Genomic DNA, 21911 nt, shown 5'->3' on the forward strand with positions numbered 1-21911 from the left:
TATTTATTTCCACAATACATTGGCCATTACCTAAGAAACCTCTACTGCTGCAAATAATAAGCAGGGGGAAAAAAAAGGACGTGGTCATTAATTATTCTGTTAAACACTGAGAAAATACACCTATTACAGCTTCTTGTATAATCACTTGCCATTTAACAAACTATGTATCAAACTCCTTTGGCTCTTCCCATGAGAGGTACTTAAGGGGCTCAATTTTTTTTTTTTTTTTTTTCATTTTATACAGGATTAAGCAGAGCTTAGCCCAACTCAGAATCAAAATTCTTTAGGAAATCAAAAGCTGAGAATATTCCTTATTCAAAAGTGAAATTCCATTGTCAGGGAAATCACTAATACCAACTATCAAGGGAAAATGTCTCATTTCTATTGCAGGATCAGCTAAAGTGAAACTGCTTCTTTAGTTGCTAGGAAACAACCAACTCATTATATGCCATTATCAGAACCCTGGAGAAGAAAACTGGCATCTGCTTCACATTTGGGGATACTGAAGATTGAACTAAAAGCACTGAAACTGCTGCCAAAATCCCTGGTCTCCAGGGTTTACACTATGACCACAGCAGGTGCTGACATCAGACTAGCCTTTGAAGTTTTTCTTTCTGTGGCTCTTTTTCTAATAATTAAAATTGTTTTCTTCAATATCACATATTTTAAAACACAAAGATTCTAAGAAAACACTTTTCTCATTTGCGTTAAACTAATTATACCTATATTCAGGAGCACAATTCAGGAGGAAAAAAATACTAATCAGGAATCTTAACAAATAACAGAAAAATTTAAAATTATCAGTCATTGAGTGAAATGTATTAGATGTTTCTGCCGATAATTATTAAAGTCAAAATAGAAAAAAAAGGAAATTGTTTCAAATATCAGGAGAATAAAAAGGAATACATACTGATAAATCTAATGCTCAAAATAACATCCTAGCATATATCTGCCTATTTTTTCCTAATACATCCTAAAGTTTAACTTTAAAAAAATATATATCCTGGCATGGTTTTTTCCCAAGGCATCACAAAATGCATTCATGAACATATACCATATTTATTCATCAATCTTTTCCCTTCCTTCTAGCAGATGAGGTTAGAAGGACATATGGTGAAATTATGCAGATTACTGAACAGTGGCCAGCTGAAACCAAGAGACTCCCTACACTACTGCTTACGTATCCTGAAAAATAAGTTATCCTTCAGAAGAAGCTGCAGAGATTGGTAAAGGCATTGACAAACCATCTTCCTTCATGAAATTACAAGGAACAATCCTGGCAAGACTGCCCCGTCCTGGTATAATTCTTCACCCCACCTCCTACTCTAATGTTCACCTCATTTCCATTACTCACGAGCCTGCCACTCTGGACTAAATATATTCCCTTAATAGTACCTCAAACTCTTATCTTCAAGCAATTCAGCTCCACTGCATCATTATGTCTGCCTTCTATCAACCTGACTCTTCCCTACCTTCCTGTGTCTTTTACAAAACATCACTTCCATCTAGGGTTACCAGATTCAGCAAATAATAGTACAATTGACCCTTGAACAACACAGAGCTTAGAAATACTGATCCCCTCACAGTCAAAAATCTGCATATAACTTTTGACTCCCAAAAAACTTTACTAATATCCTGCTGTTGATCAGAAGCCTTACCAATAGCATAGTCAGTCATTACCACATATTTTGTCTTATATTATATTCTGTATTCTTACAATTAACCAAGAGAAAAGAAAAGATTATTAAGGAAGAGAAGATATATTTACTCTTCATTAAGTGGCAGTGGATCACCAGAAAAGTCTTTATCCTCGTGATCTTCACATTAAGTAGACTGAGGAAAAGGAGGAAGAGGTGGGACTGGTCTTGCTGTCTTAGGGGTGGCAGTGGCAAACTTCTTTGGCTCTTCCCATGAGAAGTACTTAGGGGGGTTCAGTATTAGTGTATGGAAACACATCGTAATTTCTGTCTGACCTTTTTTTCCTCTAAAAATGTTTCTATATGGTACCAATCCTTCTTCCTCTGTTTGCTTTAGTTTCAGTGCCCGCATCATAGAAGTGTCCATGTCATAAAAGCCAAAAGCAGCCTTGAATAATCAAAACCTTTATGCCATGTTGTCTAATGTCAATTTGTTTTCTGGCACAGTTTCTTCTACTAATTCTTCCTCATCATCTGGCACTGGTTCAGAAGCAGTCATCTCCAACAAGTTGTCTTCTGTTAATTCCTCTGGTGTGGTGTCTACGAGGTCTTGAATTTCTCTGAGGTTTCTATCTTGAAACTCTTCATCCCTCATCTTTTTTGCCATATCCACAATCTCTTTCATGATTTTCCTGATTGACACTGTCATAAATTCTGTGAAGTCATGAACAACATTTGGACACGGTTTTTCTCCAGCAGGAATTTCTTTTGGGCTTGAAGGCTTTAACAGCTTTTTCATGATTTTTTCTCTACCAGGGTTCTCTTCCATAGCACTGACAATCCTTTCCATAGAATATCCTGCATGATGAGCCTTAAAGGTCCTCATGAACCCCTGATCTAGGGGATAAATTAAAGATGTTGTGTTTGAGGGCAAGAAGACCACTTCAGCACCTTTCTTTTGAACTCATGAGGTTCTGGGTGGCCAGGGACATTGTCCAATATCGAAAGAATTTTGAAAGGCAGTCCCTTATTGGTAAGGTACTTACTGACTTCAAGGAAAACATATCTGTGGACCCAGTCCACAAAAGGGGTTATCACTAAATTTTATCGTTGTACAACCCAAAGACTGGCAGCTGATGTTTATCTTTTCCCTTTGAGGCTCACAGGTTAGCAGTTTTATAGATAAGAGCAGCCCTGATCATAAACCTAACTGCACTGGCACAAAATAGTGGGGTTAGCCTATCCCTTCCTGTCTTAAATCCTGGTGCTCACTTCTCTTCCTTACTAATAAATGTCCTCTGTGGCATCTTTTTTTTCCAGAATGAGTCAATTCCACCTTCATTAAAAACCTGTTCAAAGCATGGCACTGGTACAAAAATAGATACATAAACCAATGAAACAGAATAGAGAGCCCAGAAATAAGGCCGCACACCTACAATCATCTGATTTTTAACAATGCTGACAAAAAAAGACAATGGGGAAAGGACTCCCTATTCAATTAGTGGTGCTAGGATAACTGGCTAGCCATATGCAGAAGATTCAGACTGGACCCCTTCCTTATACGATATATAAAAATCAACTCAAGATGGATTAAAGACTTAAACGTAAAACCCAAAACTATCAAAACCCTGGAAGACAACCTAGGCAATATCATCCTGGACATATGAATGGCAAAAATTTCATGATGAAGATGTCAACAGCATTTGCAACAAAAGCAAAAACTGACAGGTGGATCTAATTAAACTTAAAAGCTTCTGCACAGCAAAAGAAGCTATCAACAGAGTAGACAGACAACCTACAGAATGACAGAAAATATTCACAAACTATGCATCTGACAAAGGTCTAATATCCAGCATCTGTAAGGAACTTAAACAAATTTACAAGAAAAAAACAACTCCATTAAAAAGTGGGCAAAGGACATGAACAGACATTTTTCAAAAGAAGACATATGCGTAGCCCACAAGCATATGAATAAAAGCTCAACATCACTGATCATTAGAGAAACGAAAATCAAAACCACAATGAGACACTAACTCACACCAGTCAGAATGGCTATTATTAAAATGTCAAAAAATAACTGATGCTAGCAAGGTTGGGGAGAAAAGGGAACACTTATACACTGTTGATGGGAGTGTAAATTAGCTCAACCATTGTGGAAAGCAGTGTGATGATTCCTCAAAGAGCTAAACAGAACTACCATTCAACCCAACAATCCCATTACCGGGTATATACCCAAAGGAATATAAATCATTCTACCACAAAAACATATGAACATGTATGTTCCCTGCAGCACGACTCACAATAGCAAAGGCATGGAATCTACCTAAATGCTTATCAATGGTAGACTGAATAAGGAAAACATGGTATATATACACCACAGAATACAATGCAGCCATTAAAAAAATGAGATCAGGTCTCTTGCAGGAACATGGATCGAGCTGTAGGCCACAGATTAGAAGACTCAATGTTGTCAGGATCTCAATTCATCCAAAGTTGTTCTATATATTGAATACCATCCTAATAAAAGTATCAACATGCTTTTCTGTACAAACTGAATCTAAAATATACAGAAACGTAAAAGAAACTAGAGCAGCCAAAACAATCTTGAAAAAATGCAGATGGAAAATGCACATTTCCTAATTTTAAGCCTTCTATAAAGCTATAATAATCAAGACAATGTGGTTTTAGAGTAAGGATTAAACAAACAAATCAATGGAGCACAAATGAGTATCCAGAACAGATGATACACATACGGTTAATTGATTTTTATCTAATATATAAATCAATTCAGGGAAAGGGAAGTCTTTCAAACAAATGATGCTAACATAACTGTATAAACTATAAAAAATTATAAACATTGACCCTTATTTCATTTCACACATAAAAATTAATTCAAGATGTACAAGACAACTATAAAGCTTTGAGATTAAAATACATGAGAGAGAGAGAGAGCAAAGCAAGATGGTGGAATAGAAAGCTGCAAAAAGTGCCCCCCTCCACGCAGGAACACCAAATTTAACAACTCTCTACACACATACACAAAACTTATCTAAGAACCAAAAATCAGCTGAGCACTCAAAAGTACCTGGTTTCAATTTTATATTACTGAAAGACACAATGAAAATGGCAGGAAAGACAGTCTTGAATTGTGATCTCCACCCTTCCCCCATTGCCCAAGAGCTGTGTGGCACAGAGAATCTGTGTGCTTGGGGAGAGGGAATGCAGCAACTGTGAGACTTTGCACTGAACTTTGTGCTGCCCCATCACAGCAAAAAGCAGAACTGGACTGCACCTACCTGACACGTGCCCATAGAGGAAGCATTTGGACTGGCCCTCAACAGAAGGGAATCACCCATCCCAGCAGTCGGAACCTGAGTTCCAGCAAGCCTCATCACGAGCTGGAGTGCTCTGGGATTCTAAATAAACTTCAAAGGGAGTCTAGGCTACAAGGAATGCAGCTCCTAGGTGAGTCCTTCAGCTGAGCTGTGCTCAGAGCCAGTGGACCAGGGGAGCACACAACCTACTAAGATACCAGCCAGGGGCCAGGCGCAGTGGCTCACGCCTGTAATCCCAACACTTTGGGAGGCTGAGGCAGGTGAATCACGAGGTCAGAAGATCAAGACCATCCTGGATAACACGGTGAAACCCCATCTCTACCAAAAAAAAACATACAAAAAATTAGCCAGGCATGGTGGCAGGCACCTGTAGTCCAAGCTACTTGGGAGGCTGAGGCAGGAGAATGGCGTGAACCCGGGCAGCAGAGCTAGCAGTGAGCTGAGAGCGTGCCACTGCACTCCAGTCTGGGCAACAGAGCGAGACTCCGTCTCAAAAAAAAAAAAAAAAGTCAGACACCAGCCAGGGCGGCCAATGGAGTACATGCACCAGCACTCCCCCAACCCCAGGCTATACAGGTCGTGGCTTCACAAGAGACCCTTTCTTCACTTCAGGACAGGAGAGGGGAGAACAAAGAGAACTTTGTCTTGCATCCTGGATACCAGCTTAGCCACAGGGCAGGGCATAGCACAGATCTGTGAGGACCCCATTCCAGGCTCCTGGATGACATTTCTAGACACACCCTGGGCCAGAAAGTAACCTGATACCTTGAAGAGAAGGACCCAGTCATGACAGGACCAACACCTGCTGAATAAAGGCCCGCTGGGCCATGAATAACCAGCAGCAATACCCAGAAACTATGCCATGGGCCTCTGGGTGAGACTCTGAGATGTGCTGGCTTAAGGTAAGATGCAGCACATTCCCCACTGTGGTAGCTACAATGACAGACTTCATCTACTTGATAAAAGCAAAGGGAAAAGTAAAGGAGATTTTGCCTGGCACCTTAGGTACCAGCTCAGCCACAGGGGGTAGAGCACCATGCGGGGCCCTAGGTCCCTTGGCTCTTGGATGGCATTTTCGGACCTGCTCTGGGACTGCCCTGAAGAGTGAGTCTCAGGCCTGGCAACCTTCACCATGAGCTGACTGAAGAGCCCTGGGGTCTTAAGTGAAGATCAGTGGAAACCTAGAAGTATGTCCTGTGGGTCTGTAGTGCTGGTGGCCACAGATTGAGGCTCCTCTGCCTGTGGAAAGTGGAGGAAAGAATGGGAAGAACTGCACCTCATGCTTTCACTGCCAACTCAGCAGCTGTATAACAGAACACCATGTAGACTTCTAAGGTTTCTCACTCCAGTCTGCGGCTCCTAGATGGCATCTCTGGACCCATCTGGGGTCTGGAGAACTCGCTGCCCTGAGGAAAAGACACAAGCCTATCTTGCTTTGCTACCTGCTGATCGTACAGCTACAGGGCCTTGGGCAAACAGTCAGTAGCCAGAGAGTGGTAACAGCAGGACAAGACCTAGTGCTGTGCAGGCTTCAGGTCTGACTAGCGCAGTCACAGTGGTAGAGGACACAGGGGTGCTTGTGTCACTCTATTCCCAGCTTTAGGTAGCTCAGAACAGACAGAGAGAGATTCTATTTGTTTGGGAGAAAGTAAGGGAAGAGAACAAGAGCCTCTGTATGGTAATCCAGAGAATTCACCCACATCTTATCCAAGACCATCAAGGCAGTACCTCTGCAGGTCTGCAAGAACCAAGCATTACTAGGTTTAGGGTGCCCCCTAAAGCAGATATAGCTTAGATTGCAACACTCAAGTCCTTTCAAATATCTGAAATAAGCCAAGCATAGAAAGATAAACATCACATGTTCTCACGTATCAGTGGTACCTAAAAATTAAAAGAATTTAACTCATGGAGATAGAGCGTAGAAAGATGGTTACCTGAGGGTGTGAAGGGTGGTGGGGGTGGAAGGAATGGGGATGGTTGATGGGTACAAACAAACCAAAAGAATGAATAAAACCCAATATTTGCCAGCACAACACGGTGACTGTAGTTACAGTAAAAAATAATTTGATGGTACATTTTAAAATAGCTAAAAGAGTATAACTGAATTGTTTGAAACGCAAAGGATAAATGCTTGAGGGGATGAATACCCCATTTACCTTGATGCGACTATTACTCAATGCCTGTTGGTATCAAAATATCTCATGTACCCTATAAATATACTAACCTACAACATACCCATAAAATTTTTAAATTAAGAATTTTAAAAAATAATACAAATAATAAAAAATAAATACATTGTTATCATTACAACCTTGGGGTAGGCAGGCAAAGATTACTTAAAGAGGATACAAAAGGCACTAAGCATAAAAAAACAGGAAATTGGAATTCATTAAAATTTCAAACATCAGCATAAAAAGACAAGTCACAGACAAGGATAAATACTCCCAATATCTATTATCTGACAATGGACTCACAGCCAAAATACGCACAAATTCCTACAACTCAATTACTAAAAAAAAAAAAATTAAAAAATGAGTAGAAGACTTGAACAGACATGTCACGAAAGAAAATATGAGATCTAATACACATGTGGAAAAGGGCTCAATATTATTGATCATCAGGGAAATACAAATTAAAATCATAACAAGACATCATTTTATATTTATTAGAATGGTTCAAAGTAATGAGACTGACAATACCAAATGTTAACAAAAATGTGAAGCAACTGGAAAACTTATGAACAACTGTAAAAGTATTATAGAGGTATTATTTACAATAGCCCAAAACTAGAGACCACCCAAATATTCATCAACAGAAAAAAAAAAACATTTTATTATATTCATACAATGGAATCCTACTCAGCAATAAAGAAGACCCAACTACTGTTATATGCAACAATAAACATGGATTTCAAAAATCTTAGGCGAAGCAAAACCATATACAAAAAAGCTACATCCTGGCCAGTTGCGGTGGCTCACGCCTGTAATCTCAGCACTTTGGGAGGCCGAGACGGGCAGATCACCTGAGGTTGGGAGTTCAAGACCAGCCTGGACAACCTGGAGAAATCCCATCTCTACTAAAAATACAAAATCAGCCAGGCGTGGTGGCACATGCCTGTAATCCCAGCTACTCAGGAGGCTGAGGCAGAAGAATCGCTTGAACCTGGGAGGCCGAGAGTCCAGTAAGCTGAGATCTCGCTATTGCACTCCAGCCTGGGCAACAAGAGCGAAACTCTGTCTCAAAAAAAAAAAAAAAAAAAAAAAAAAAGCTACATCCTGTATAATCTTATTCATTTGAAATTTAAAAACATGTAAAACTCATTATGGTGACAGAAATTACAACGATTGTCTATAGGTATGGGATGAATCAGAAGGGGGCCCGAGGAAACTCTCTTGGAGGATGGAAATGCTATTTAGTTTGATTGGGTTACGATCACATAGGTATATATATTTATCAAAAATCACTAAATTATATACTGAAAATCTATGCATCTCATTGTATGCATAATTTTAGCTCAACAAAGTATTGTCAGGGAGAAAAAGAAAAAACAAAACAACTTAACCAGACTTTTAATTCACGATGTCAGAATGACCACAGTATTTTTCTTCTCCCCATAAATGGGTACTAGGAGGGAAAATGAGAGGATGTTCTGGATCACTGGTATTGTTCTAGTTATCTTGTCCCGAATGATGATGATATAGGTGTTTCAACTTTGGGATAATTTATCTATTTATACTCATGATTTGTACATTCTTCTATATATATGTTATATTCAATTGTTTAAAAAGAGCCAATGAATCTGCACCTGGCCAATAAACTGTAACTTCTATATAATTTATGTGTCAGAGAGCTTGTTTTTGCCAAACCTTCATTTGGACCTCTGCTAGACTACCAAATTCCCTGAATATTTTTTGAGAATAACAACATGTAAAATCTGATGCTGAAGTGTTGTGGAGGTAGCTAAATTCAAACATCAAATATATATAATGCAGGCAATTAACACAACTATTTTATATTATCTGATAGTAATTAGCATTAGAGAAAACAGGTGGGTTAATCAAGACAAATAAAGGTCAAGGTCACAAAGGAATTGGTGGGGATGGGGTGGTTTGGTGAGTTTAAGTGAAATGACTAACTATGGGATCTGAGAGTAAGAGAGGAGAAAATGAAACCAAGAGACTTAAATTACTAGGACCAAAAATCAAACAGCACATTTATCACAATTCAAGCAGCAAAAGTGGTAGAAAGGCAAGATGTTACAGTGAAAAAAGAAGAGTTTCAGAGTTCAAGACATATTTCATCTAAATTGTATACCTGAAAATGAATATAGAAGTATCTACCATTAGAATTATCAACCTATTGTATGGTTCCTGACCCAAAGTAGAATCTGAATAAATAAAAGGTAACTGTTATAAGTTGATGAAATAAATGCAAATTACTTTTAACTTTTACCTAGAAGACAATTACAAACTCACATCTACTGAGAAAAAAAAATAAAACTTATTCCAAGCCAACTATAAATAACATATAGCCCAATTGATATTTTTAGATTATCCAATCAAATGTTCTCTTCTTTTCTTAAGACGAAATTAAAGTTGATTGGACAGATATTACACATGCAAATATATAACTATATATACTCAAAACAAAATTTCACTTGTTTCTGGAGCAATTTTAAATCACAAGTGCCATGGTTTATATAATTTTTTTCTACATCTGACGATTTCTACACTGCCCTTATAACTCAATATTGACTACAATGAGATTAACTACAAATCTAAAGGCGGCATATTACTTATAAAAATAGATTTGCGGCCGGGCGCGGTGGCTCAAGCCTGTAATCCCAGCACTTTGGGAGGCCGAGACGGGCGGATCACGAGGTCAGGAGATCGAGACCATCCTGGCTAACACGGTGAAACCCCATCTCTACTAAAAAATACAAAAAACTAGCCGGGCGAGGTGGCGGGCGCCTGTAGTCCCAGCTACTCCGGAGGCTGAGGCAGGAGAATGGCGTAAACCCGGGAGGCGGAGCTTGCAGTGAGCTGAGATCCGGCCACTGCACTCCAGTCCGGGCGACAGAGCGAGACTCCGCCTCAAAAAAAAAAAAAAAAAAAAAAAAATAGATTTGCTCTTCTTACTGCAGACACAGCCAAAGCAAGAAAACAATATTCAGTAAGACAATAGAATTTTTAGTACTCACAAACAATGGGAAAGATTAAATCATGTTAACAGTGAAGTTTGGTCTTGGCACCACATTAACTCATTAGGTGCCATATTACACATTGTACATTCATAGCATCAACTGATTCCTGAATGCAAATTTTAACAATTCTCCAATCAGCAAATGTATTAACTGCAGCTTTGCCAATGATAAAATGATATTTAAGGCAATATTCTTACCTGCCTCAACAGTTTCTCAATGGCCGACATTACCATAAGGCCTCTCCAAACTACTGGTTCATTTTCTTCAACCAGAAAGCCCATAGACATACTGCAACAGTAATACAAAAATACAACTAATTTGCATAAATTAATCAATATTATTCAGAAAAGAAACATTAAAAAAAATATATGCTCACCAAGCAATACCATAATTCAAGAGAGGCCTCATTAGGTTGCCTGGAAAAAGAAAAACAAAATCCTCTCTTTTAGAAGAATAAAACACAATACATAATCATTCTGAATTGGATTTTTTTTTCATCTTTTTAGAAATATTTATTTTTTCAATTAACAGAAATTGCATGTTTATGGGGTACAATGTAATGTTATGATACATGTCTACATTGTGGTAGAATAATAAAAATAAATAATAAAACCATGCCAATTAGCATTCCACATCACCTCACTTACTTCTTTCTTTGCAGTAAAAACATTTAAAGTCTACTCTTTTAACAATGCTGAAATATACAAAAAATGATTGTTAACAATAGTCACCATGCTGTGCAACAGATCACTGGAACTTATTCCCCGTCTAACTGAAACTTCACACCACTTGACTAACATCTCCCCTTTGCCCATCCATCCTTCCAGGATCAAAGAATACCAAAGTGGAAATACAAATAGGCTGCTCATATTGTGCAATTTAACTTTCAACTAAACATACCTCAATTTGCAACAGTTTAAACATTATACCAAGCATACTACTAATATTCCCAATAGACACAACATTGATAAATAGTTGAGACATAATTTTACTAAGAAATAATTCAAATAAAATTTTAAATATATTTCTAAAAAACAGCCTCAATATCAGGCACAATGGCTCACACCTGTAATCCCAGCACTTTGGAAGGCCGAGGTGGGTGAATCACTTGAGGTCAGGAGTTCGAGACCAGCCTAGCCAACATGGTGAAATCCTATCTCTACTAAAAATACAAAAATTAGCTGGACATGGTGGTGCACGCCTATAGTCCCAGCTATTCAGGAGGCTAACATGAAAGAACTGCTTGGACCTGGGAGGCAGAGGTTGCAGTGAGCCCACATTGTGCCACTGCACTCCAGCTGGGTGACAGAGCAAGGCTCTGTCTCAAAAAAAAAAAAAAAAAAATAGCCTCAATAAAATAACTCAACTACAATTTTAAAATTTTTCTAAAAAATAGCCTCAGTAACTAATTTTGCCCACCAATTTTATTCATATACAAAGATACATAAATATAAAAATTTTATATATATGCTAATCTAATATGTACATACATATATGTGTATATTTGCATGCACACACACACATCTAATCAGTCCTTCCTACACTAGAGTGCTACTAGTTATTTGTTCCTTTACTTAGCTTAAAAAGTATAAAAATCCACAAAAGTAGACAAACTCAGTTTTGAAATCTGAGATGAAAAATTGGATTAATCTGTAGAGAAAAGCAATCTACTGCTTATGGTGAAATAAAAAAAAATTCTTTACATAGGCAACAAACGGTTACAATAAAATACAATTTGTTTTATCAAACTATGCAATCACCTTCCCACCCACTCTTGCTTTCATATCCTACTTCTCTACCATAACAAACTACCACAGAAGCCATCTTAATTAATATGATTTGGACAAGTACTGAGCAAAAAGTTTAGAACAAAGTCATAAAACCTAGTAGTATCCTGTTTTCAGATTTCAAGATACATTCTTCAGGGTTTTTCCCCTCTGTAAAGAGACTGAGACTGAAAACTGTATAAAGCATATATGCATGGATTATATAAGAAATCCTCAGCCGGGCACGTTGGCTGATGCCTGTAATCCCAGCGCTTTGGGAGGCCGAGGACAGCAGATCACGAGGTCAGGAGATTGGGACCATCCTAGCTAACATGGTGAAACCCCGTCTCTACTAAAAACACAAAAACTTAGCCAGGCGTGGTGGCAGGCACCTATAGTCCCAGCTACTCAGGAGGCTGAGGCAGGAGAATGGCGTGAACCTAGAACCTGGAAGGCAGATATTACAGTGAGCCAAGATCGTGCCACTGCACTCCAGCCTGGGCAACAGAGCAAGACTCCGACTCAAAAAAAAAAAAAAAAAAAAAAAAGAAAGAAATTATCTGCCATACTTCATTCATTGAATCCCTACTCATAGAAAAAGCCATGGTCCTTCATTAAAGGAATACGCAAAGAGTGTATGTTTATCGTTTCCTTCTTTAATTTCTGACTAAACTAACTAGCTCAATCTCCCCATACCTAATTTGAAAGCAATATTTTTCTTCTATGTAACTTTCTCAATTCTTTCCAAAGCATCCAATTATAACCTTTCACTATCAGGGCTGGCAATATTTTCTGCCATTTTCTTCAATTACCATGTGAATACAGATTAAAGAATCTGAATTATCACATGCTTTTTCACTTTTGATCTGCTAAAACGGTGAGTTACACTAAGAGATTTTTTCCTAATTTGGAACCAAACTTGCTTTCCTGGATTAAACCCAATTTAATTTTAACGTAGTTAGTTTATACAATGCTGAATTTGGTCTGCTAATATTTGCTTAACATGATATCAGTATGTCAAAGAGATATCTGCACTCCTATGTTTACTGCAGCACTATTCACAACAGTCAAGATATGAAATCAACCTAAATGTCCAACAATAGATGAATGGATAAAGAAAAGTTGGTATATAGACACAACAGAATACTATTCATCCACTAAAAAGAATGAAATCCAACTAACTAGGGAGGTGAAAAATCTCTACAATGAGAATTACAAAACACTGCTCAAAGAACACAGAGATGAGACAAATAAATGGAGAAGCATCCCATGCTCATGGATAGGAAGAATCAATAACATTAAAATGGCTATACTTCCCAAGGCAATTTACAGATTCAATGCTATTCCTATCAATCTACCAATGACATTCTTCGCAGAACTAGAAAAAACTATTTTAAAATTCACAGGCAACCAAACAATAGCCCAAATAGCCAAGGCAATCCTAAGCAAGAAAACAAAGCTGGAGGAATCATGCTACCCAGCTTCAAATTATACTACAGGGCTACCGTAACCAAAACAGCATGCTATTGGTACAAAAGCAGGCACATGGACCAATGGAACAGAACAAAGAGCCCAGAAATAAGGCCACACAACTACAACCATCTGATTTTCAATAAAGCTGACAAAAATAAGCAATGGGGAAAAGATTCTCTATTCCATAAAAGGTGCTGGGATAAGTGGCTAGTCATAAGTAGAAGATTGAAGCTGGAACCCTTTCTTACACCACATATAAAAATCAACTCAAGATGGATTAAAGACTTAAATATAAAAGCCAAAACTATAAAAATCCTGGAAGACAACCTAGGTATTACCATCCTGGACATAGGAATGGGCAAAAATTTCATGACAAAGAAAGCAAAAGCAATCACAACAAAAGCAAAAATTGAAAAGTGGGATCTAATTAAACTTAAGAGATTCTGCACAGCAAAAGGAACTATCAACAGAGTAAACAGACAACCTATAAAATGGTAGAAAACCTTTGTAAATTATACATCTGACAAAGGTCTAATATCAAGCCTCTACAAGGAAGTTAAATTTACAGGAGAAAAACAAACAACCCCATTAAAAGTGGGCAAAGGACATGAACAGACATTTCTCAAAAGAAGACATACATGCAGCCAACACACATATGAAAAAATCAGTATCACTGATCATGAGAGAAATGTAAAGACCACAATGAGATACCAACTCACACCAGTCAGAATGGCTATTATTAAAATACCAAAAAATTACAGATGTTGGCAAGGTTACAGGGAAAAGTCAACACCTACGCACTGGTGATGGAAGTGTAAATTAAATTAGCTCAAACATTCTGGAAAGCATATGGTGATTCCTCAAAGAGCTAAACACAGAATTACCATTCAACCCAGCAATTCCATTACTGGGCATATACCCAGAGAAATATAAATCATTCTACCATAAAGACACATGCACACGAATGTTCACTGCAGCACTATTCATGATACCAAAGACATTAAATCAACCTAAATACCCATCAATGACAGACTGGATAAAGAAAATGTGGTACATATATACCATGAAATACTCGGCAGTCACAAAAAAAAAAAAAGATCATGTCTTTTGCAGGAAGATGGATGGAGCTGGAGGCCATCATCCTTAGCAAACTAATGCAGGAACAGAAACCCAAATACCACGTGTTCTCACTTACAAGTGGAAGCTAAATGATAAGAACTTACAGACACAACGAAGGAAACAACAGACAGTGGGGTCTACCTGACACGGGAAAATGGGAGGAGGAAGAGAGCAAAAAATATAACTATTGAGTACTAGGTTTAATATCTGGGAAATGAAATAATATGTAAAACAAACCCCTGTGACATATTTAGCTAAGTAACAAACCTTCATACGAACTTGCAAACATAAAATAAAAGTTTAAAAAAAAAAAGAAAAAAAAGGAATGAAATTCTGTCATTTTCACAAACATGAATAAGCCTGGAGGACATTAAGTGAAATAAGCCAGACAAAGAAATTCAAATCCTACATGCATTAACAATAATGTATTATATATCTCAAAATAGCTTATAATATTTTAAATGTTCCCACAAGGAAATAATGTTTGAAGTGATTAATCTCATTACCTTGATTTAATTATGATACAATGCAATATATACACTGACACACAAAATTGTGCACCATAAATATATACAATTATGTGTCAATTAAAAATAAAAATAAAGCCAGGCACAGTGGTACATGCCTGTAGTCTTGGCTACTCAGGAGGCTGAGGTGCGAGAGTCAGTTGAGCCCAGGAGTTTGAGTCCAGCCTGAGTAACACAGTGAGACCCCATCTCTAAAAATAAAATAAATAAAAATCATTTTAAAATTTAATAAATAAGGAACAGGGCAAGATGGTGAAATAGGAACAGTTCTGGTCTGCAGCTCCCAGCGAGACCAATGCAGAAGGCAGATGATTTCTGCATTTCCAACTGAGGTACCCAGTTCATCTCATTGGCACTGGTTAGACAGTGAGGGCAGCCCACTGAGGGTAGGCAGAAGCAGGGTGGGGCATCGCCTCACCTGGGAAGTGCAAGGGGCTGGGGACCTCCCTCCCCTAGCCAAAAGAAGCCCTGAGGGACTGTGCTATCCAGCTCAGCTACTAGGCTTTTCCCATGGTTTTTGTAACCTGTAGACCAGGAAATTCCTCGAGTGCCTACACCACCAGGGCCCTGGGTTTCAAGCACAAAACTGGGCAGCTGCTTGGGCAGCACAGAGCTAGTTGCAGGAGTGTTTCTTCATACCCCAGTGGCACCTGGAATCCCAGTGAGACAGAACCGTTCACTCCCCTGGAAAGGGGCTGAAGCCAGGAGCCAAGTGGTCTTAGTGAGTCCCACCCCCATACAGCCCCACAAGCTAAGATCCACTGGCTTGAACTTCTCTCTGGCAGCACGGCAGTCTGAAGTTGACCTGGGACAACAGAGCTTAGTGCAGAGAGGGGCGACAAGCAATACTGAGGCTAGAGTAGGTGGTTTTCCACTCACCATATTAAGGAAGCCGCCAGGAAGTTCAGACTGATTACTACTCACTGGGCAGGGGATCTCTGAAAGAAAGGCAGCAGCCCCATTCAGGGGCTTATAGATAAAATCCCCATCTCTCTGGGACAGAGCACCTGGGGAAAGGGGTGGCTGTGGGCACTGCTTCAACAGACTTAAACATTCCTGCCTCCTGGCTCTGAGGAAAGCAGGGGATCTCTTAGCACAGCATTCGAGCTCTGCTAAGGGACAGACTACCTCCTCAGGTGGGTCCCTGACACCTGTGTCTCCTGACTGGAAGATACCTCCCAGCGGGAGTTGATAGACACCTCATACAGGAGAGCTCCAGCTGGCATCTGGCAGGTGCCCCTCTGGGACAAAGCTTCCAGAGGAAGCAGCAGGCAGCAATCTTTGCTGTTCTGCAGCCTCCGCTGGTGATACCCAGGCAAACAGGGTCTGGAGTGGACCTCCAGCAAACTCCAGCAGACCTGGAGAAGAGGGGCCTGTTAGAAGGAAGACTAACAAACAGAAAGCAATAACATCAACATTAACAAAAAGCACGCCCATGCAAAAAACCTATCCTAAGGTCATCAGCATCAAAGATCAAAGATAGATAAATCCACAAAGATGAGGAAAACCCAGTGCAAAAATGCAGAAAATTCCAAAACCAGAATGCCTCTTCTCCTCCAAATGATCACAACTCCTCTCCAGAAAGTGCACAAAACTGAATGGAGAAAAGAGCATGACGAATTGACAGAAGTAGGCAGAAGGTGGGTAATAATAACAAATTCCTGCGCACTAAAGGAGCATATTCTAACTCAATGGAAGGAAGCTAAGAACCTGATAAAAGGTTACAGGAAATGCTAACAAGAATAACCAGTTTAGAGAAGAAGATAAATGACCTGATGGTGCTGAAAAACAAAGCACGAGAACTTCATGAAGCATACATAAATATTAATACCTGCATCGATCAAGTGGAAGAAAGGATATCAGAGATTGAAGATCAACTTAATGAAATAAAGCATGAAGACAAGATTACAGAAAAAAGAATGAAAAGGAAAGGACAAAGCCTTCAAGAAATACGGGACTATGTGTAAAGACTAAACCTATGACTGATTGGTGTACATGAAAGTGATGGGGAGAATGGAACCAAGTTGGAAAACACTCTTCGGGATATTATCCAGGAGAACTTCCCCAACCCAGCAAGAAAGGCAAACATTCAAATTCAGGAAATATAAACACCACTAACATAACCCTCGATAAGAGTAACCCCAAGACACAGAATCGTCAGATTCACCAAGGTTGAAATGAAGGATAAAATGTTAAGGGAAGCCAGAGAGAAAAGTCAGATTACCTACAAAAGGAAGCCCATCAGACTAATAGTAGATCTCTCTGCAGAAACCCTACAAGCCAGAAGAGAGTGGGGGCCAACATTGAACAGTCCTAAAGAAAAGAATTTTCAACCCAGAATTTCATATACAGCCAAACTAAGCTTCATAAGTGAAAGAGAAATAAAATCCTTTAGAGACAAGCAAATGCTGAGGGATTTTGTCACCACCAGGCCTCTGTACAAGAGCTCCTGAAGGAAGCACTAAATATGGAAAGGAAAAACCAGTACCAGCTACTGCAAAAACATACCGAAATATAAAGACCAATGACACTATAAAGAAACCACATCAACTAATATGCAAAATAACCAGCTAGCATCATGATCAAATTCACACATAACAATATTAACCTTGGCCGGGAGCAGTGGCTTACGCCTGTAATCCCAGCACTTTGGGAGGCCAAGGCAGGCAGATCACAAGGTCAGGAGTTCAAGACCAGCCTGACCAATATGGAGAAACCACACCTCTACTAAGAATACAAAACTTAGCTGAGTGTGGTGGTGCACACCTGTAGTCCCAGCTTCTAAGGAGGCTGAGGCAGAAGAATTATTTGAATCCAGGAGGCGGAGGTTGCAGTGAGCCAAGATTGCACTACTGCACTCCAGCCTGGGCTGGAGTTTTGTCTCGAAAAACAGAACAAAACAAATATATATATATATATATATATATATATATATATATATTTACCTTAAATATAAATGGGTTAAATGCCCCAATTAAAAGACAGAGACTGGCAAATTGGATAAAGAGTCAAGACCCATCAGTGTACTGTATTCAGGAGACCCATCTCATGCAAAGACACACATAGGCTCAAAATAAACAGATAAAGGAATATTTACCAGGCAAATGGAAAGCAAAAAAAAAAAGCAGGGGTACAATCCTAGTCTCTGATAAAACAGACTTTAAACCAACAAAGATCAAAAAAGACAAAGAAGGGCATGACATAATGGTAAATGGATCAATACAACAAAAAGCATTATCTTAAATAAATATATACCCAATACACAAGCACCCAGATTCATAAAGCAAGTTCTTAGAGACCTACAAAGAGACTTAGACTCCCACACAGTAATAGTGGGAGACATTAACACTGCACTGTCCATATTAGACACATCAACAAGACAGAAAATTAACAAGGAGATTCAGGACTTGTACTCAGCTCTGGACCAAGCAGACCTAATAGACATCTACAGAACTCTCCACCCCAACTCAACAGAATATACATTCTTCTCAGAACAACATCGCACTGATTCTAAAACTGACCGTATACTTTGAAGTAAAACACTCCTCAGCAAATGCAAAAGAACAGAAATCATAACAAACGGTCTCTGCAACCATGGTGCAATCAAATTAGAACTCAGGATTAAGAAACTCTCTGTTTTCAGATGACATGATTGTATATTAAAAAAGAAAAAAACCCATCGTCTGAGTACAAAAACTCCTTAAGCTGATAAGCAACTTCAGCAAAGTCTCAGGATATAAAATTAATGTGCAAAAATCACAAGCATTCCTATACATCAATAACAAACAAACAGAGAACCAAATCATGAGTGAACTCCCATTCACAACTGCTTCAAAGAGAATAAGATACCTAGGAATCCAACATACAAGGGATGTGAAAGACCTTTTCAAGGAGAACTACAAACCACTGCTCAAGGAAATAAGAGAAGACACAAACAAATGGAAAAATAGTCCATGTTCATGGATATGAAGACTTAATATTGTGAAAATGGCCATACTGCCCTAAGTAATTTATAGATTGAATGCTATTCCCATCAAGCTACCATTGACTTTCTTCACAAAATTAGAAAAAGGTACTTTATATTTCATATGGAACCAAAAAAGAACCCACACAGACAAGACAATCCTAAGCAAAAAGAACAAAGCTGGAGGCATCATGCTACCTGACTTCAAACTATACTACAAGGCTACAGTAACCAACACAGCATGGTACTGGTACCAAAACAGATATATGGAACAATGGAACAGAACAGAGGCCTCAGAAATAACACCACGCATCTACGACCATCTGACCCTTGACAAACCTGACACAAGCAATGGGAAAAGGATTCCCTATTTAATAAACAGTGTTGGGAAAACTGGCTAGCCGTATGCAGAAAACCGAAACTGGACCCCTTCCTTACATCTTATACAAAAATTAACTCAAGATGGACTAAAGACTTAAATATAAGTCCTAAGACCATAAAAACCCCAGAAAAAAACCTAGGCAATACCATTCAGGACATAGGCATGGGCAAAGACTTCCTGACTAAAACACCAAAAGCAATGACAACAAAAGCCAAAATTGACAAATGAGATCTAATTAAACTAAAGAGCTTCTACACAGCAAAAGAAAACTATCATCAGAGTGAACAGGCAACCTACAGAATGGGAGAAAATGTTTGCAATCTATCCATCTGACAAAGGTCTAATAAACAGAATCTACAAGGAACTTAAACAAATTTACAAGAAAAAAACAACCTATCAAAAAGTGGGTGAAGGATATGAACAGACACTTCTCAAAAGAAGACATTAATGTAGCCAACGAACATATGAAAAAATACTCAGCATCACTGGTCATTAGATAAATGCAAATCAAAACCACAATGAGATAGCATCTCAAGCCAGTTAAAATGGTGATCATTAAAAAGTCAAGAAACAACAGATGCTGGAGAGGATGTGGAGGAATAGGAACATTTATACACTGTTGGTGTACCATTTGACCCAGCAATCCCATTACTGGGTATATACCCAAAGGATTATAAATCATTCTACTATAAAGACACATGGACATGTATGTTTATTGCAGCACTATCTACAATAGCAAAGACTTGGAACCAACCCAAATGCTCATCAATGATGGACTGGATAAAGAAAATGTGGCACATATACACCACGGAATACTATGCAGCCATAAAAAATGATGAGTTCATGTCCTTTGCAGGGACATGGATGAAGCTGGAAACCATCATTCTCAGCAAACAAACACAGGAACAAAAAAACCAAACACTGCATGTTCTCAATTATAAATGGTAGTTGAACAATGAGAACAGATGGACACAGGGAGGGAAACATCACAATCCAGGGCCTGTCGGCGGGTGGGGGGCAAGGAGAGGGATAACATTAGAACACATAACCTAATGCATGCGGGGCTTAAAACCTAGATGACAGGTTGACAGATGCAGCAAACCACCATGGCACACGTATATGTATGTAACAAACCTGCACATTCTGCACGTGTATCTCAGAACTTAAAGTATAATAAAATAAAATAAATATAAATATTTTAAAATTAATAATTTTAATGCATATTTTAATTCTTGTAGTTAATAAATGATAAATTATAAATTGAAAGCTCAGATATGTGAGCAGATTCATCACCGTATTAAATGTGTTTCTTTAAAATTTAACAGGTACTCACTTTGGCAGTACATAAACTGAAACTGGAATAATACAGAAGATTAGCATGGCCCCTGCAGAAGGATGATATGGAAAATTTAACAAAGAAAAAGCACACTGAACTAAAAATGTACAGCATATACATTAAAGAGAAAGTCATAAGCAAAGATATTAGAAAAGATAGAACTTTGTTGTAATAGAGTGAGAAGGATGCAGCATTGTGGCAACTGAAATAATTATCTTTTCTTATGTATCAGTAAATAGAATTAACATTGCCTAAAAGCATTTTGCTTTAGTTATAAAAATTACCAGAAATGGGCCAGATGCAGTGGCTCACACCTGTAATCCCAGAACTTTGGGAGGCCGAGGCGGGTGGATCATGAGGTCAGGAGATCGAGACCATCTTGGCTAACACTGCGAAACCCCGTCTCTACTGAAAATACAAAAAATTAGCCGGGCGTGGTGGCAAGCACCTGTCATCCCAGCTGCCTGGGAAGCTGAGGCAGGAGAGTGGTGTGAACCTGGGAGGCAAAGGCTGCAGTGAGCCAAGATTGCGCCACTGCACTCCAGCCTGGGCGACAGAACGAGACTCCATCTCAGAGGAAAAGAAAAAAAAATTACCAGAAATGAAATGTTGGCATAGTCTGAAGCCATATTTTTTAGTTAAATAAGAAAGACTCTAAGCAACAACTCATGATTACAGGTACAAATAAGTTTCTTTGCCTTAGAATTTTATTTTTTAAAAATGTGTACAGCAACTCCTCCACATAAACTTAATAGAAAAACATACAACGTAGTAACGAGTGAAAGTTAACAAAGAAACTTTGGAATCCACTGCCCTGTGAATAACAGCTTTTTGAAGAGGCCATTCATTATTAGCTGAACTTATGATACAGATCATTATTTCCTATCTCCTCATATTTTCATGAGAGCTCATGCACTGAAGCATAAAAGATTCTTAATGTAAGTCAAACTATTTCAGTTATCACAATGCTGCATCCTTCTCACTCTATTACAACAAAGTTCTATCTTTTCTAATAGGTGTGAATTTAATTAATCTTTTGTATATAACCAGTTGGTTTCAAACAAATCTACGGACAGCTTTTGTATCATAAGTTAATTGTTAAGCTAGAATAAATGCCACTGTGACCACATCAAACTAAAGAGCTAGGAGATAGGCATAACAACAGCTGC

At 38.6% G+C, this 21911-nt stretch overlaps 1 protein-coding gene and 1 non-coding gene across 2 annotated transcripts in view; one reads left to right on the plus strand and one right to left on the minus strand.

The window, feature by feature from the left end:
* NUBPL (nucleotide binding protein like) overlaps positions 1–21911 on the minus strand; it is a 282697-nt gene that overhangs the window by 156763 nt on the left and 104023 nt on the right. Inside the window, exons 5-6 of the mRNA XM_023227424.3 lie at positions 10552–10591; positions 10373–10463 (exon numbers count right to left, since the gene is read on the minus strand). Coding sequence (XP_023083192.2) covers positions 10373–10463; positions 10552–10591 — 131 coding nt within the window. The remainder of the gene's footprint in view (positions 1–10372; positions 10464–10551; positions 10592–21911) is intronic.
* Positions 20732–20837, plus strand: LOC111552952. Its single transcript, XR_002734781.1, has one exon. It is a non-coding gene; the product is annotated as a U6 spliceosomal RNA (small nuclear RNA).

The sequence above is a fragment of the Piliocolobus tephrosceles genome, chromosome 6 (genome assembly GCF_002776525.5).
Source record: "Piliocolobus tephrosceles isolate RC106 chromosome 6, ASM277652v3, whole genome shotgun sequence".
Taxonomy (NCBI): Eukaryota; Metazoa; Chordata; class Mammalia; order Primates; family Cercopithecidae; genus Piliocolobus; species Piliocolobus tephrosceles.